Genomic DNA, 18,570 nt, shown 5'->3' with positions numbered 1-18,570 from the left:
TTGGATTTTAATGTAAAAATACAAAATCTTATTTTGTAGCTTGTTATATTGCTGCGTTGCTATTTGCTGTATTGTTTTTTCTGATGTAAATAGCCTTTACCATAGGATTGCTTCCTGGTTTTCACAGGTTTTGTTTTCAGCTAGATGGCTGAGAAACTCTAGAAGATATTCTGATCGGAGGTTTTCTTTTGTTGCAGCATGAAGCTTATGATCAAGTACCATAGCTATTAGACAGTAGTTTCTCTTTTTCTGGAAATACATTCTGTAATTACATAAAGCATAGCTTATAAAAACAGGTTAGTTTTCCTTATGTCATGAAAACCTTTTGGTTCTTTTCTTAGAGAGAAGATGATGAAGAAATGCAAGCCTTAAAAGAAAAATTGAAGTACTGGCAAAGGCTGCGCCATGATCTTGAAAGAGCACGTTTGTTGATTGAACTTATACGTAAGCGTGAAAAATTAAAAAGAGAACAGGTAAAGGGAATTTTTAATTTGGTGAAACTTTTCTGAAGAAAAGATAGTTTAAGTATTCTAACACACAGTTTTTGCAATAGAAAGATTGCAGTGTTTCTCTTCTAATCCTCACATAGGATCAAGAAAAGTGCATGCACGCATTCATGCAACCTGTTTAAGATACATAAAATTATCATAGAATCACAGAATGGTTTGGGTTGGAAGGGACCTTCCTGGTCCAATGCCCCTGCAGTCAACAAGGACATCTTCAACTAGATCATGTTGTTCAGAGTTCTGTCCAACCTGACCTTGAATGTTTCCAGGGATGCGGCATCTGTCATTTCTCTGGCCAACCTGCTCCAGTGTTTCACCACCATTACCGTAAAAAATTTCTCACTTACATGTATCGTAAACCTACCCTGGTTTAGTTTACAACCATTATCTTTTGTCCTGTTACAAAAGGCTGTACTAAAAAGTTTGTCCCCATATTTTTTAGTAAACCCCCATTAAGTATTGAAAGGTGCAGTAAGGTTTCCTTGAAGCCTTCTCTTCTCCAGCCTGAGCAACCCTAGTTTTCTTTGTAGAAGAGGTGTTCCAACCCTCTGATCATTTTTCTGGTCCTCCTCTGGACCCTCTCCAACAGGTCCATGTCTTTTCTGTGTTGGAGGCCCTAAAACTGTACACAGTACTTCAAGTTGAGTGTCATGAGAGCAGAGTAGAGAGGCAGAATCACCTCGCTTGACCTGCTGGTTATGCTTCTTTGAAAGCAGCCGGGTCTATAGTTGGCCTTTCAGGAATGGGCACACACTGCCAGCCTGTGTCCAGTTTTTCATCCACCAGTTCATCCTCTGCAGGGCCTTAATACGGCTTCTAGGAGGATCTGTTCCTATTTTTGCCCAGGTACAGAGGAGAGGCTGACAGGTCAGTAGTTCCCAGGGTCCTCCTTTCTCCCCTTTTTAAAAATGTGTTCAGTGTTTCCCTTTTCCAGTCTCTGAGGATTGCACCTGACCACCATGACTCTCATATCTTAGAGTGCCTTGGCAACCACATCAGCCAGTTCCCTCAGGACTCTCAGATGCATCTCATCAGCTCCTATAGGCTTACACATATTCAGGTTCCTCAAATGGTCATGAGCCAGATCTCTTACAGTGGGAGGGACTTCACTTTCCCAGTCCTTTCCTCGAGGTCCATCTACTTGAGAGGTGTGGGAAGAGAGAGCGCCTGTAAAGACTGAGGCAAAAAAGTTGGTGGGTTACCTCAGCCTTCTCTTCATCCGTTGTTACCAGTTTGCCAGTGACATTCCTGGGGGGTATGCTTTCTTTGACTTTTCTTTTTCTGGTTGACAGACCTGTAGAAACCCTTCTTATTATTCGACCCTTGCATTGTTGACCCCGTCACTACGCAACAGGGCAGTGTCCCTTGTGAACAGCCTATAGCCATTGATAGTCACACTCCAGCTGCGGGATTCATCCCAGCATTTTTCAGTAGTGACAGCTAGGTCATAGCTTTCTAGCATCACAGTGGCATCCAGCTTGTTGCTTGTTGCCTGTGCTGTGTGCATTTGTGCAGAGAAATTGTTTAACAGGCATTCTGTTAGACTTGCAAATATGATTGGTTCCTGAAGAAGTATAGGAAATTTCATCTCTTTATGTTTTCCTAATACTTGTGCCTGTACTGAGTAGCACTTTTATTCTTCTGTCACTAAAACAATGGAAAAAAAAATTAATCCCTAAACGTGCATCTCTGTCCTGCAACATTCTTGAGTTAACATTGCTGGGAGAAGAGACTTGAGGAAGTGGTGGTTCAGAAAGATAGTATTTTATATGAAAACTATGAAAGCAAGATGTTAACACTTACAAGTCTTTAATTGTCCTTATAAAAACACCATTCCATTTTTACTGTTTGCAAGCTGTACACGTTCATTGCAAGCTAATGTAGTTTGTAACTCTTGAGTGCTTTCTGGAATTCCATGCATCATTCTTAAACATTCACATATCACTTGCAATACATACGTATTACGTGTTGTTATTTATAAACATGTATTTTATGCATGTGTTTGTATGTGTATACTTTGTTTAATGTTTCTATTATATGTGTACACACACTGTTAATGTGTCATTAAGAGTTTACTTTTGCTATAACAAAACTGTTTCAACTTTAAATAGGCTGAAAATAAAACTGGAGAGGAGTTGTAATATTGTAAAAAATAACAAATGTTCTGAAGGATGAGCAAGTATTTGAAGATGTTGATTCTGTTTATCTAAATTTTTTTCTTGGAATTTATATAACACGTCATCTTTGAAATTACTCTTTGTTTTGGTCTGGTGTAACTTAACAGATGTTCAGCAAATTCTCTTTTTACATTTTGAACATGGCACTGCAACTGAAATTTAATGTTACCTTTAAATTCTTGTTATTACAGCTGTATTACAATTGTTATTCTTGGCATTGTTGATGAAATAGGAAGCTGTTCTTGTGTAACATCTTTTCAAACAAAAGAAATACTGTTAAAAATGGCAACAAAATAGATTTATAGGTGAAATACAAATTTCAGTTCTGAGAAGCTGGTTGAGTCTACAATGAAGGGATGAGAATATTTGTTTTCCTACAAAGTCATTAGCTGAAAATACGTGTCAGACAAATGTGAACTGATGATATTAAAAATAGCATTGAACTCATTCAGTTAAATATATCTGTGGTGTTTCATATCTGAAGTACTGTAGTATTGCTGCAAAGCAACTTTAAAATGGTATCTTAAGGAATAATGCTTAATTGGATAATTACTACTTCTATAGGTCAAGATTGAGCAGGTTGCTCTGGAACTTCAGCTTACTCCGTTTACTGTACTTTTGCGATCAGTTCTGGATCAGCTGCAGGAAAAGGATTCTGCTCGGATATTTGCTCAGCCAGTGAACCTTAAGGAGGTATGTTTTAAGATGTATTTCCTTGTGTTTATGAAGGACTTGGTGACACTTAAATACAAGAAGCAAATCACTGCACACAGAGGTGGAAGCAGCATTGCCTTTTGTGGTTTAAGCCCAGCTCGTAACTCAGAACCACGCAGCTGCTCGCTCATTCCTCTCCCTCATCTTCCCCCTGCTTCCCCTTAGGGATGGGGAGGAGAATCAGAAGAATCTAAATCCCATGGGTTGAGATAAGAGCAGTCCAGTAACTAAGGCATAACACAAATCACTTCTGCTACCATCAGTAATAATGATGTTAAGGGAAATAACAAGGGGAGAGAGTATAAAACTAAAAGGAGAAAAGGAAAAGAAAACAATAAACGCAAGTGATGCACGATACAGTTGCTCATCACCCACTGCCCAATACCCAGCCTGACTTGAGCAGCGATATGGGCCTTCCAGATAACTCCCCCAGTTTATATACTGGGCATGACGTGCTGTTGTATGGCATACCCCCTTTGGCTAGTTTGGGTCAGGTGTCCTGTCTCTGCCTCCTCCCGGCTTCTTGTGCCCTTCCTCCCTGGCAGAGCATGAGACTAAAAAGTCCTTGATCAGAGTAAACATTACTTAGCAATGACTGAAAACGTTGGTGTGTTATCAGTGTCATTTTCAGACTAAAGCTGAAAACACAGCACTGCACCAGCTACTAGGAAGGAGAAAAACAAGCTGAACCCAGGATACCTTTTAATCTCTATTCTGATTAATTTGCATTATGACTTAGACTTTCATAACAGGAAGTTATATTTATGCTCATATACCAAAATAATTTCTAGAACATACATGTATAGAATAATGTGGTTCATATTGATCTTTTGTGATAAGGTTGATAGAACAGAAATGTAGATACTGCGTTCTTATTTTCAGGTGAAATTCCATTCCCTGGGAAACTAGATAGAATGTAGGTGTGTGTATGCATACATATACAATACTTCTATACGTGTGCATAAATAACATGTAGACATGTATACATGTCTGTTTATTTTGTGTATGTATGTGTGCATATGCTATGTACAGCTGTATATTATATGTATGCATGCATTTGTAAGTATGTGTATATGCATAAATACATGCATAGTATACACACAACCATAGAATTACAAAATCATGTAAATTCAGTACCTGTTACTGGAGCTCTGACTTGTTACCTAAGATGCAGAATCTTGTAGTATGTAAACTTTTGCTGGTATGTGAATGATTACAGTATCAAGATGTGCATTTATAAGCTACACTTCAAAGCTCTTTATTAGAGGTGTTACAAAATATGTTTTAAAATGTGGATCTTTTAATAGCTAATGTTATTTTGTCTGTAGTAAGATAATTTTACCCATTTGTGTTTTAAATGTTTATTTAAAGGTTCCAGACTATTTGGATCATATTAAACATCCTATGGATTTCTCTACCATGCGAAAACGGTTAGAGGCTCAAGGCTATAAAAACCTCAGTGAGTTTGAAGAAGACTTCAATCTTATCATAGATAACTGTATGAAATACAATGCAAAAGATACAATATTTTATAGAGCGGCAGTGCGGTTACGAGATCAAGGAGGTGTAGTTCTCAGGCAAGCTAGGCGAGATGCTGAAAGCATTGGTTATAATAATGAAACTGGAATGCACTTACCTGAACGGCCTAAACTTGAGTCACCCCAGCCTTTCTCTTGGGAAGATGGTAAGATGTTTTTGGATTATCTTTAAAAGTTGCATTTTCCATTACACACAGTGTGTACATTCCATACAGATGATTTAAGATTGTTAATGTTCCGTTTGCTGAGTAGGTTTCTCCCTTCCCTCCCAGTTAAAAAATGTCCTGAAAGATACAAGTGTTTCTATTCTACTAGATCTGTTATTAAAAAGCATTGTCCAGTTTCTGATTTTGATAATGCAAGAGGCTAATTTAACAAGATGCATGAAAAAGGTTTTTAAATTGAGTTCTTTCTTTCACATGATTGTATGTGCTTGTAAGTCATGAAAAACAACTACCAGTACACACACACATTTAAGCACATTCTTAAATAAACTACTGAATTAAAAAATCAAATGTGCTTGTAATACTAGGAATTAAAATAGCTTCTTTTGACACGCACATTAGTTTTCTGAGGTTTTGGCAATAAAGGAGAATAATTAACACGTTTCTTTTATGACCATAATCTTGCCCTTCTCTTTGACAATTAGAAAATAATCTGTTAGGGTGAGAAGGATTAATTATGTCTTCCTTCTGACCTTTTAATTCTTTGCTCTGCTATTTAGCTTTCTTGAGCAAAATGCTGATCAAGAAGAATGGTAATTATGTAGTAGGAATTCATTTCAACATCACTGGTGATGGTGAAGCTACTAAGACTGTAATCTGAGTAGCTTTTTATGATGTTTTTAGTTCTGGCAAGTGAATTTTATTTTTTCCTCCTTTTAGGATTACTTTTCTGGGAAACATTCTGGAAAGCACTAACATATTTTCAATCATATGTATTTTCACTTTAGTGGATAGGTTACTGAATCCTGCAAACAGAGCGCATATGTCCTTGGAAGAACAGTTGAGAGAGTTGCTAGAAAAACTTGATCTGACCTGTGCAATGAAATCCAGTGGGTCGAGGAGCAAAAGAGCAAAGCTGTTAAAGAAAGAAATCAGCATTATTCGCAACAAACTTAGTCAGCAACACAACCAAGCTCCTCAAATAGAATCAGGTATTGGAAGTTTTGAAGAAGAAGGTCCAGCATTAGAACAAGATGGAGAAGAGGAAGGTAAGAATTTAAACCATGTTTAACCTAGTACTGTTCTGAACTTCTTCAGTCAGGTGCTTTAATAGTGTTTATTAAGGTGTAGTAAATTAATATTATATTTAATTTTTCAATGGACAAATAGCCACTGAATCGCAACAAATATTTGAAGAGTATGAGAATGATATTTTTTTTATCAAAATCTCCCTACATTATATTTCAAAGTAGCAAGGCTTTTTAAAAATTTAGGTGTTAACAAAAATACAGACAGTCGCATACAAGAAGAAATTGGAAATGCCCAAGTGGAAAGTATCTTTGTACTTTAAGAAATCCACTTAAATAACTAAATATGTTTTGGGGATCATGTGAACCTAGGTCAGTGATGCTGAAAACTCTGACCATTTTACTGTCTTTTGTAGCTGTTCTTACTCTCTGCTTCATACTTTGGGGACAGTGGAGGGTAGGTTTGGGTTGTTAATTTAGTTTGTTTGGGTTTGTTTTTTTTTGGTGGGGGTGTTTTTTGTTGGGTTGTTTGTTGTTTTTTTTAATCTAGCTATTGTTAGGACTTAACAGACTTAATGTTGTAGAACCAAGTCAGCCATATCTAACCAGTCCTTCCCCTTACGCTTTTCTTCCTCCTTAAAATACTGGTCTCGAAGCTGCACCAACTCTTGGCTAATTCCCATTTATTTCAATGAGAGCAGTATACTAGAAAGACCTAACTTTATAGTTCAGTTGAATATTATATTTGTATTTTTAGGTTTTAAATCAGTTACAGAGATCTTTATTGCTAATTTTTAAATGTTGCCAAGAAAATCTAGTCTCAAAAAAAAAAGAAGTTCTTTTGAGTCTGTTGCATGATCAGCTCGCCTCTAAAAAGCTAATTGATTTTTCTTTAGGAGAGTTAGAGATATGTTTCATTTTGCATTGAATTTCAAGTGCTTTGAATGGCAGGACAAAAGAGCTCAAGGGAAAATGGAAGCATGGTAATAAATAAAACAGTCTGTTCTGGTAGAGCTTGATGTTCCCAAAATTTCTGAAAGGCCAAATCAATAAAATGACAGTCCTTAACTGCCATTCGAACAGCAACTTGGATTTTAATTCTTAGTGCGACTAAGAGAATGCTTTTCAAACGTGTAAGTTGCTTGAGATTTGAATGACAACAGTAGAAGTGTATGTGAATCAACACATTTACCTTGTTCTTGAGGCCGCTAACTATTCTTAAAACATTTAATGATTTTTTAAATTTATATTTTATTTTATTTTTAATCTTCAAGTGATGATGCTACCGAATATAGTTCTTTAGGAATGTAGTTTCAGGCAGATAACTGAAGTTTTTTTACTTCTAGCTTTTCTGTGACACAGCCTTTCACTGCAGCTGTTGTGCAAGATACAGTCCAAAATTGAGCAGTAGCTGTTTTCTTATATTGACAGTATGCTTTTTAAAACAGAAGAGCATGATCCAGAGTTGATTGGCATTGCTGTTACAGTTCTGATCTAGTGAAGAGTAACAGTCATTAGTTCATATCCTGATTGGAAAGTGGAAGGTACTTAAAGGAGTAAAGAAAACACTTTGCCAAAAAGAAAGATGAGGAAAGAAGTAGATTCCTGTGCCCAAGATCTCTACAGGAGCTGACTTTAGAAGAGCCGTGAATTTCCCTCTAGCGATTATGTTTTCAGTTGTGATTCTGTGAAAAATTTGGTACCCGAATAACCCCATGAATGGCTGGATGAAGCCTTGGGTGACATGGTTTAGTGTGAGGTGTCCCTGCCCATGGCAGGGGAGTTGGAACTGGATGATCTGAAGGTCCTTTCCAACCCTAACTATTCTATGATTCTATGAAATTTAGGGTTTAATCTCAAATTAGTGCTTGAATGCCTAAATATTTTTGTGACTATTTCCTAAATAATTTAAAGAAAATTAGAATTTCTTCACAATGAAGAGTCACCTAGGACATTCTAAACTACATGCTTTTTTAATTTGTGGTATTTAAATTTGTTTATCTGACTGTAAATTTCATTCTGAATGCCTTCCTGAAATATTATTTACCAATTCTAATACTTATGTTCCTTCAAAAGATGTGAGCATGGTTAATACTTCATTTTAACAATATCCTTTTTAATAGGAACTGTGCTCTTGTTTGATTAGACCTTAAGCAGTGGGGCAGAGACTTTTCTGCACTTAGTCATTGATTTCAAGTAAGCGTTGCTGAGCCAGACCCAAAGCAGTACAGAGATAGTATTTAATCCACTACAGATACAGGGCTTAAGCCCTTGGGGTTTTTAAACCTTTTTCTTTCATGTGGCATAGAAAAATTAGCTAAATTTTAAAATCTTATGTGATGGCATAAATATTACATTGGTCTCAGAAAATTACTTTAGAATAAGCATCTTCTTTCTTAAGTTATATTTTAGAAGGTTCTTTTGGAAGCTAGAAAGAAGGTTGTAACATCTTTTTGAGTTGGAAATTATGGGTTAGGAAGCCCTTTAACTTGTATTTGGGACTGCTACAACAGTAGAATGTGTATTTGTCCTCCCATCGCTTTTGATGGAAAACTGAAACGAGATTTTTACACTCAGTTATATCTCCATTGTCTTTTCCCAGCACTGAAATCCTGGAATTGACCAGGCAATGATCATGTTAAAAAAAGAGGGGGAGAGGGAAGGAGAAATAATGGTAGAGGGTGGTTTTTCTGACTTCTTCTATCAAGTCTGCATTGTCAAGTTGCCAGCTAGTGGCTAGTGAAGCTGCAGGACTTTGGAGGTGGTGGGGTTTTTCCTCCCCTTTTTTCTCCCTCTTTTTGATAGATAAAACGTCTAGCCACAACTGTAGAAAAGCTTTTCAAGTCTTGACTTTCTGGAGATTTTATGATGCATTTTAGCTCATTCTCGTAGATCAGGTTACAGATATGGTGTGGAGTTTATGCTTATCTGATAAAAATGTGTCTTAGGCAGGTAAAGTGAATATTGTTAAGGTGAAATAAAGGTGTATATTAAAATGTACTTGAATGGCAGTATAATTGCATTTAACAGATAACCATCCACAACCCCAGCTTTCTAGTTAAAAGAAGAGATTTCTTAGTTTTTAGTTAATGAAACTAACATAACTGCATGAGAAGTAAAAAAGTATTTTTCTAGGTGTAAACTCTTTAACACCAGCTATAAACACCTACTTTTCTATCCCTGTTACATTCCCAGCATAAAAGTAGAAACTACTAACTAGGACAGATTGTTGCTAGACAAGGTTTGTTTTTAAAATGTTATGCTTTGTTTCCAAACAACAATTTATTTGGTGGGCTGCACATTTGTAGTGAGTTTTATAATAGACTTTATAACTACAGGTTTTCAAAAATCACACTCTATTTATAATTTTTTCAGGAGATAAATCTCCCCCTAAACTTGAACCATCAGATGCATTACCTCTTCCTTCAAACTTGGAGACTAATTCAGAACCACCAACCCTCAAACCAGTAGAACTCAATCCAGAGCAGAGTAAGCTTTACAAAAGAGTAAAATTTGATAATGAATTATATAGCACTTCCATTCAGAAAGAAATAAATGGACACACTCCAGAACACTTACTTGACAGTAATCTCAATGAGTCGACTGTTTCTGCTGTAGCTGAGTCATCAACTGATGTAAACAGACGTACATCCATTCTCTTCTGCAAATCGAAAAGTATAAGCCCCCAAAAGTCTGCAAAGAACACTGAAACCCAGCCAACTTCTCCACAGCTAGGGACCAAAACCTTTTTGTCTGTAGTCCTTCCAAGGTTGGAGACACTTCTGCACCCAAGGAAAAGATCAAGGAGTGCATGTGGAGATTCTGAGGTTGATGATGAGTCCCCTGTAAAGCGCTTGGATACAGGTAAATGTTACAAAACTTACTTGAATGGATGCCTCTCAAAATTTAAGATACCTGTTAATATTTTGACATCATTGTAAATCTTCAGATTCTAGCACCTGAACAGCTTTTCCTCATAGTTGAGTAGTTACAGTTCAGAAAATTACTGATTCATTTTTGTTGGCCCTATACAATTAGATCTAGTGAACCAAGTTGTGCTTTTTCATAGTTTACACTTAAACTGTGAAATCTTCCATTTATATATATGGGTAGGTGATTTTTTTCTTAAACTGCTTTCTGTTTCCTTTTGTTGAAACCAGTAGGAAAGGTGAATCAGCTGCTTTTTGGAAATGCCCGGTGAAGTTACATGGAAACTTCATATATGTTGCCAAAACTAGAACTCTTGTAAGGAGGAACATGGAAAATAACTTGTTCCGTGCCTGACTTCATTTTGCTGTAGTGTTACTCCAAGCGTATTTGCTTGTTACGAAATTGGTGACTGTGTACAAGGTGCTTTATATACCCATGTATTTTATGGAAGTGTTAAATTCCAAGAGTATAACAACATTTCCTGCATTTCTTTTGTTTTTTAGTCTGTGCATTTTAAATAAAGTTGAATTATATAAGTGTGAGATTATGCTCTTAATGAGACTTCTCTAAAAAAAAAACCAAAAAACAAAAAAAAGGTTATCTTGGTACATTGCTGTAGTCCAGCTGAAGACATTAATTATACCTTTTGTTAGTGAACCATAGTTCTGTTTATTGGAGAAGTTTGAATAAAACCCTCTTTGAGGAGAAACAGCAGCATAAGGAAATTACTAAAGTATATTTCCTTAATGTTATCCATGGCCATTGCTATGACTTTTATATTATCTTTGAAATAAATACTCTGTTTCACTGTCGTGTTGATAACCCATCTGCAGGTGTGAAAAGAGTGTGTGGGGTTTTATGTCTTTGAATGAAAGATAAATTTAAATTGTGAACATGTGCTCCAAAAGCTGTTTGTGGTGTTTGTGCTGGGTTTTGTGGTTTGAGTGAGAAGGTGGTGGGGTGGTTGGTTTAGGCTTATTTTGTTTGGTTGGGGTTTTTTGTTAGGTTTATTTTTTGTTTGCTTGGTTGGTTTTTTTTAATGATCATGTGAGAAGGTAGATTATTCTAATGCTGGTATCGTAGCATAAGAAAAGATAAGTAAGATTGGGGCGGTGGGGGCAGCTTCTTGTTTATCATAGAATGGTTCAGGTTGGAAAGGACCTTTAAGTTCATCTAGTTCCAAACTCCCTGCCATGGGCATGGTCAATGTTGGGACTGATCCTTTTCAACATCTTTGTAAGTGACATAAACAGTGGGATTGAGTGCACCCTCAGCAAGTTTGCTGATTACTTTGTTTTGTTTCTTTCGCCTCATTGGAAAGCCCCAGTTTCCATTCCTTTTCCTAACAGCTTGGAAGGAGCACGTGGATTCAGTCTGGTACTTCAGGTCTGAAGTAGGAATCATGTGAATGTAGTGTGATGATAGAAAAGGGTTAATCTTCATTAATGATATAAAAAGCTTTGGAATTCCAATTTGTGAGTCTTTACCTAGATGATTTCATTCTGTACTTTTATACAGGTTGCATTTTATCACACACAGTGTGAACCATTTTGTGTTAGATCACACCAGGAATTGGTACTAATTGCTAGAAATTTTTATCTTAAGCAGTGTGAATTGTTTCTTTGAGGAAAAAGTATTTTACTGTACAGGAAAATTGACTTTTGCCAAAACCCAGAAAACCCAGCAGTTTTCTGAATACGTTTAAAATCTATCATTTTGTTCTTTTTCTGTCTCTGGGATTGGTGTATGTGGGTCAAATATGTTTTTTATTATCTTCAGAAAAACAACAGAAAAACCAAACTATTATGGATCCATGTTTCTTCTAATTTTAGAATTTTCCCATTTTAGAATTTCTAGGCTTTCCTTTTGTGTGTGTGTGTTTTTCTGTTACGTAGGAATAAAATCCAATAAGTTGAAAGAATTTGTTTTAATTAAAATTCTGTCGCCTCTTCCTGAGGCCAGTTTAAGATTAGCACAGAATTAATTTTATATAGAAGTAATACTTAGGGGGTGTTGTATTTGTCTGTTCAGAAGAGACTCTGTATGTGAATTGAAACGTTTTGGCTAAATTAAATTCATCTGAAAGTGTTCTAGTTATTCTTTGATAATACGTGGGGGTTTAGGCATATATGATTTATACAGATTTGTCACCTTATCAGGCTTATTCCCATGGTTCTTTTTCCGTTTGCTACCAGACATTTTGCTTCACATTGGAGATTTTATTCTGCGTGTTATTTTCGGACTTGTTCAAGCAATTTGAGCTCAAGCAGTTTGCAGTTGGCAGCTATTTTGAGCTACTATTCAGCAGGAAATCAGCAGAAACGTCAGGCGCTTTCCAAGATTTAAAACCAGTTGAAGTGTTTTGGTTTTGCATATGCAAGCCGGTGTCAGTTCATGCAGACGTCTGTATTGTGAGAAAAATAAATCAAATTATGTATACAGTAATACATTTTTTCCCCATTTGGTTATTTTCAGAAAATTTTCATTCTGCTGGTAAAAGAAATGGTTTTATTCAGAATAATTCAGCAGACATGCACTTTTCCCTCCTAAACAGTTCCATGATGGAAGAGGCATGCTTCAGCCTTCTTAGAGTTAGCAACTTTATGAGCAATCACTGAAGTTGACAATGAATTATTGCAGTTTTCTTTGACTTGTATGAATAGTAAGTATTGTCAATTCTAATGGAATAGGAAAAAATAATAAGAACTTTGCTTAACAGACAAAGCACTGAAATTTTAAAGTGATTAAGAGCTGCTCTCTCACATCTTTTTTATTTCCTTACCTGTTCATAACCAGTGTGGGGGTTTTGCCGTTACTCAAGGATGCCTGGTTGATTTGTCCCTCACCTTACTCAGTCTTCTCAGTGATTCCCCCTTTCATGTCACTCGTACAGATTATCTGAAGAAATTCAAAGAAAGACTGAAGCTTACCTATGGAAGTAAAACCATACCTAGTTTGTCAATACTTCATTTTTCTTATAGACTGCCTTTTATTATACTCTCTTGAATTACATTTGAGGTTCATGTGCTCACCAGTTAAGCTTTGAGAAATACACATATGTGATCCATTGGCATACTACTTAGTAGGTATGGTATCCCATATGGTACTGGTTATTAAAATACTAGGGTTTGGTTTTGGAGTATGGGGGGGTTGGTTGTTTTTTTTTGTTTTTTTTTGGTTGGTCGGCTTTTCTGTTTTGTTGGTTGATTTTTGGAGGTTTTTTTTGAGGGGGGTATGTTTTTTTTTTTTTTTTGGAGTGGAGGGGGGGTGTGGTTTTTTTTTTCCAAAGAGGGGACTGTGCCAAAACATGACTTTAACCTTCTGGAGGACAGAAAGCAGTTCACTTTAATACTCTGACCTCCCTTTATATATGAATCTTTGCTTAAAACATATGAAGCAGTAGTATAATGTAACCTTGAAATATAATTTCATAGTGTTCTGCTACATTATCACATATATAACACATCTTTACTTTTGCATCATATGGTATCTAGGAATTACAAAAAGAAGACAGGTTGTTTTTACTGAGGAAATTTTGGTCACATCAGAGATTGATGTATGATTCTTGAAGAACTGGCTCATGGGTGCACGCTGAGAGTTGTGGTCAATGACTCAGTGTCCAGCTGGAGGCCAGTAATGAGTGGTGTCCCTCAGGGATCGGTGTTAGGACTGGTCTTGTTCAGCGTCTTTGTTGCTGACATGGACAGTGGGATTGAGTGCGCCCTCAGCAAGTTTGCCGATGACACCAAGCTGTGTGGTTCGGTTAATAACGCTGGAGGGAAGGAATGCCATCCAGAGGGACCTTGACACGCTTGTGAGGTGGGCTGATGCCAACCTCATGAAGTTTAACCATGCCAAGTGCAAGGTCCTACACCTGGGTCGGAGCAGTCCCAGCACAGCTACAGGTTGGGCAGCAAAGAGATTCAGAGCAGCCCTGTGGAGAAGGACTTAGGGGTGTTGATCAGTGAGAAGCTGAACATGAGCTGGCTTCAGTGTGCGCTCGCAGCCAAGAAAGCCAACCGTATCCTGGGTTGCATCAAAAGGAGCATGACCAGCAGGTCCAAGGAGGTGATCCTTCCTCTCTCCTCTGCTCTTGTAAGACCTCTCCTGGAGTATTGTGTACAGTTCTGGTGTCCTCAGCATAAAAAGGGCATGGAACAAGTCCAGAGGAGGGCCACGCGGATGATCAGGGAACTGGAGCGGCTCCTGTGTGAAGGCAGGCTGAGAAAGTTGGGGCTGTTCAGCCTGAAGAAGAGAAGGCTGCGTGGAGACAACCTAGCAGCCTTCCAGTATCTGAAGGGGGGCTTATAAGGATGCTGAGGAGGGGCTCTTCATTAGGGACTGTAGTGATAGGGCAAGGGGTAACGGGTTCAAACTTAAATAAGTGAAGTTTAGATTGAATATAAGGAAGAAATTCGTTTCTGTAAGGATGGTGAGGCACTGGAATGGGTTGCCCAAGGAAGCTGTGAATGCTCCATCCCTGGTGGTGTTCAGGGCCAGGTTGGACAGAGCCTTGGGTGACATGGCTTAGTGTGAGGTGTCCCTGCCCATGGCAGGGGGGTTGAAACTGGATGATCTTAAGGTACTATCCAACCCTAACTATTCTATGATTCTATGATGCTAAGTTCAGGCATGCCAGATCTTAAGTGTGACAAGTTCAATGACCTTTTCAAAATACCCATTGTATACTTCCCCTGCTCTTTTGTTACAGAAATTAATTCTTTTTGTCAGGAAAGTAGTCAGCGCAATTACTACATCTGAGAAAAATAAAACTTATTAATGGATAAAAGGTAGATCATATCAACCATCTAAAATTTTGCCACTGTCAGTTGTGTAAAGGCAAGACAAACTCATGGAACAAATTACTGTTTTAAGCTACCTTTTGAGCATTGTAAAATGCTAAATTAGGTTCAGATTAAATGTACATATTCTTGGTTGTATCAGTCACTTTAAACTTTCATCAACTTAAGAAATTTCCTGTGTTGATACCTTCTAACAGAAAATTTCAGCAAACATCATTTACTTAGTATTTTTCTTGCTTCCAGCTACACAGATTTTCTTAAGGCACTGAAACAGATTTAAACAGTTTTAACTCACAAATCACTGAATTAGAGTAAAAAGCACCATTTTTTGGGTGGGGTAAATGAATTTATAATTTCTTAATATATATTGTGCATGCAGTAGTCAGTATACAGCAAACCCATATTGAATATCTTAGTAAATGTTGGGCTGACTTCTGCCTCATTGCAACAAAATATTTGACATCACTTAAGATCTGTTTGCAGGTAGCCTGTGTATGAATTCCAGTTGCATTTTTACAGAATTTAATATTGTAGTAATGACCCATTTTACTTAATTTTATTTGGTTTGACAAGGATAGAGACCATATCTGGGGTAAAATGGAACGCAGTTTTTTTTTTAATTCATCAGTACTTGATTTCTAAGAAATCTTTGTCTTTTTGGAGCACAGGCAGTTTGATTAGAAGTCAGGCTTCATGTGTGCAGCATTCTAGAAACTATTCTTCCTGCTTGGTTTTATTTGTGTGTTTTTAGGTTCTTGTTTCCTTTAAAATCTGATGTGAAATTTAATTACTTAAGCACTTGTCCAAAATGTCAGCTGCTTGCCTTCAGGAAGTTTGAAAATGTAGAACTTTCAGGTGTGTATGGAAACAAAGTATTGGAGATGGTGAAGGCCTAAAAAGAATTACCCTGTCTAGTTAAATTTGTCAGTGTAGAGACACAGGGACTACAGGAACTTGAGTTGTGAGATAAAACCAGGCTGCACGGCAGCCTGTAAGTACAAAGAGGATGAGAAAGTGAAGTTTGATTAGAACACTACCAAAATTACTGGGGAGGGACTTTACGGCATTTTTGTTCGGTTTTGACAAGGTTGGTTGGTTGGGGGTTTTTTAGTGGTATGATAAAAGCTGAGAAACTTTGACCATTTGCTAAGAAAATAAAGCAAATTAAGGAGATAAAGGTGAAAAAGAAGGTGAATGCTGCATTTCTTTATTTGCATTTAGCCTACTCAAGCTTCAGACAGGAATTCTGGCAGCTCTACTAAAGGTTTTTGCCAATTTAATTTTTTGAAAAGATTTTGAGAAACAGGAGAGGATTTTTATAATATATGTGGAATAAAATCAGTGTGAAAGGCAGAAAGAGGGGGAAGGAAACTTTTTTATACCAGTCAGCAGTTGCAATGGCATCTGAGAGAATGAAGTTTCCTTTTGGTTTTATTTATCTAAAGAACTTGTAAAGATTTATCTAAAGATTCTAAAGAATCTTAATTTCCTCACCATTAAAATCCTTCACATGTTTCTTGGTTTATATTATTAGTATAGAAGGAGTTTTGAGCAACATAGTTGAAAATGGTGGAGCTTGGTGAAGCACTAGATAAATGGGTTTGTCCTTTTTCAAGGCTTGTGAAGTATGTGCATGCATAAGTTTTAGTATGTGTCAGTATTGTACAAAGTTTTGCTGGGTATTAAACCTGTTCCTTCCATTGGAAGTACTATCTTTTGGGCTGGTTTTAAGGTATTTAATTATTAACACCCAACTTACAGTTGCTGTTTGTTCTAAGATCAGTACAACTCAATTTTCTGTAATAGTAACATTATATTTCTAGATGCCCTTCTATTTTTCTTGATCTGTAGGAATTGTGGAGTCTTTTACTGGCATTTCATTGGCATTTCATTTTTTTGAATGCTTAGCTGATTTCCTGGCTCAGGTTTGGCTTTCTAAAATATAAAATGTCAGAGTCCCCTGTTTGTTTCATCTGTGACATTTATCACTAATTTTTCTTTGTAGTACATATGGTAAACAGAATTGTGGGATTTATTGAGTGTATTAAAAAAAGCAATGAATTAGGAGATCCACACTATGCTTATAAATTAAGAACACACTTGTTGTGGTGTTGGGACCGAGTGTAGATGACCTACCTTCGAGTTCACAGGCTTGGCTGTCATGAAGACCCTTGTATGCAGTAAGTAAGGAACCAGGGTTGATCAGATCACCCGTATGTTTGCCCTGTTTGCAATATCATGGAATCATAGAAGAGTTTTGGTTGGAATGGACTTTTAAGGGTCATCTAGTACAACCCCCACATAATCACCCACGAATCTGATCTAAGAGATGAATGATCATAAAAATGATCCAGTGACTCCAACGCTAACTTCAGGCACTGAACCTGACAATCAAAAGTACAGGTGACGTAGGGCTTATTCTGCTACGAGAAGATGAGAATAGATTATGTAGTTACATGCTTCAAGGGAGGTCCTTCGTAAAGAATAACTATGGTAGTATGTGTTCTTTTACTATATCATACATGTAGTCCAGTATTTTGGGACATCTAATAGCTTTCTTCTGTGTTTTCCTTCATAGTACCCAGACATAGTTTCTTCAGTTTGCATAGAGGAAATATGCACATTAAGAAGGTGTCCCATATGTCCCAAGAATAGGTAAAATACTTGAAAAAAGTTGCTTTTATTTTGTTTCCACCTAAACAATGTTTGTTGGTCATGCTGCCACATGGACTATCAGGCCATGCTATCCTAACCTTGCTTTCATTTTCCTTTCCTCCTTTTTGTTTTTCTTCCTTTTCTTTTCCCTTTTCCCCTGCCTTCCAAGCTATAATAATACAGCTCTTACTCAGAAATTATTTTCTAACAGCATGTAATTGGAAAAAAATGGAGACAAAAGCAGATTCTAAGGACTAATTTTTTATTTTTTTTTCTGTTGAAGATATAAATATCTGAGTTCTGAAGGGGAAAAAAAAAAACAAAAAACAAACCAAACCCTCTCTACAGATTCATCTGATTAGCCAAGTGAAAGTCAGCCTTATTTTAACTGTGTTCAGTGCTGTCTAAAAGTACCAAAGCCAGGCTGGTGTTTAATAGCACTTGATTATCTTCATTTGGAAACACTTCAAGCACTGGCAGGTTGACTGCATGAGCAGTGAAACATCTTGTTTTGTCTTTGCAATTCTTTTCATTGAATCCAGGAAGACAGTCTTAAGACTGTAAGCACTGTTAATTTTTGCTAGGCTGGTATGAATATTTAGTGTGATGTTACAGTCACTAAAAGGAGTCAGATCGTGCACTTCCTTAAGTACAGTGCAAGATGTCATAGAAGGAGGCTGTTCCATGGCTGTAGTAAGAACTGGATCTTTTATACTGAATTATTTGAAGTTTTCATCTCCCATACGAAACACCTCTCAGGGTATGAAGGGTCTGGAAAATTCGGTCAAAAATGCAGTTGTATTTACAGTCCTTGCTAATTCAAGGACTTGCACTTTACTGTGTTGTCCTGAATGTCATCTCAACAGTGGCAGATCTCCTTAATCTTTCTTTCTAGCTGGCAACTTCAGTTTCCATTTCTGTTCTCTGCCCTAGAATGAGGTACAAATAAGAAAACAATTTTTCTAAATAGCTGTAAAAGGCAAATGGTAAATTGTTTCCTTTTTCAGAGAGTAGGATTGATGAATATGTTTATATGAAAGAGCTATGAAGTTTACC

At 36.9% G+C, this 18,570-nt stretch overlaps 1 protein-coding gene across 10 annotated transcripts in view; it reads left to right on the top strand.

The window, feature by feature from the left end:
• Positions 1 to 18,570, top strand: part of BRD1 (bromodomain containing 1) — a 66,965-nt gene that overhangs the window by 30,048 nt on the left and 18,347 nt on the right. For 8 of the 10 annotated variants that reach the window (XM_061467499.1, XM_061467498.1, XM_061467497.1 and 5 more), the window contains 5 exons: positions 342 to 473; positions 3,248 to 3,376; positions 4,769 to 5,081; positions 5,888 to 6,148; positions 9,503 to 9,991. In XM_061467499.1, the coding sequence (XP_061323483.1) occupies positions 342 to 473; positions 3,248 to 3,376; positions 4,769 to 5,081; positions 5,888 to 6,148; positions 9,503 to 9,991 (1,324 nt within the window). The remainder of the gene's footprint in view (positions 1 to 341; positions 474 to 3,247; positions 3,377 to 4,768; positions 5,082 to 5,887; positions 6,149 to 9,502; positions 9,992 to 18,570) is intronic. The other 2 variants (XM_061467501.1, XM_061467503.1) reach the window with 2 other exon arrangements.

Source organism: Pezoporus flaviventris, unplaced genomic scaffold (assembly GCF_033815535.1).
Source record: "Pezoporus flaviventris isolate CSIRO_AGI_PZ_B2104156 unplaced genomic scaffold, CSIRO_AGI_Pfla_v1 ptg000045l, whole genome shotgun sequence".
Classification (NCBI taxonomy): domain Eukaryota; kingdom Metazoa; phylum Chordata; class Aves; order Psittaciformes; family Psittacidae; genus Pezoporus; species Pezoporus flaviventris.
Note: the sequence above shows the minus strand (reverse complement) of the source record. Positions and strands in the feature narration are given on the sequence as shown.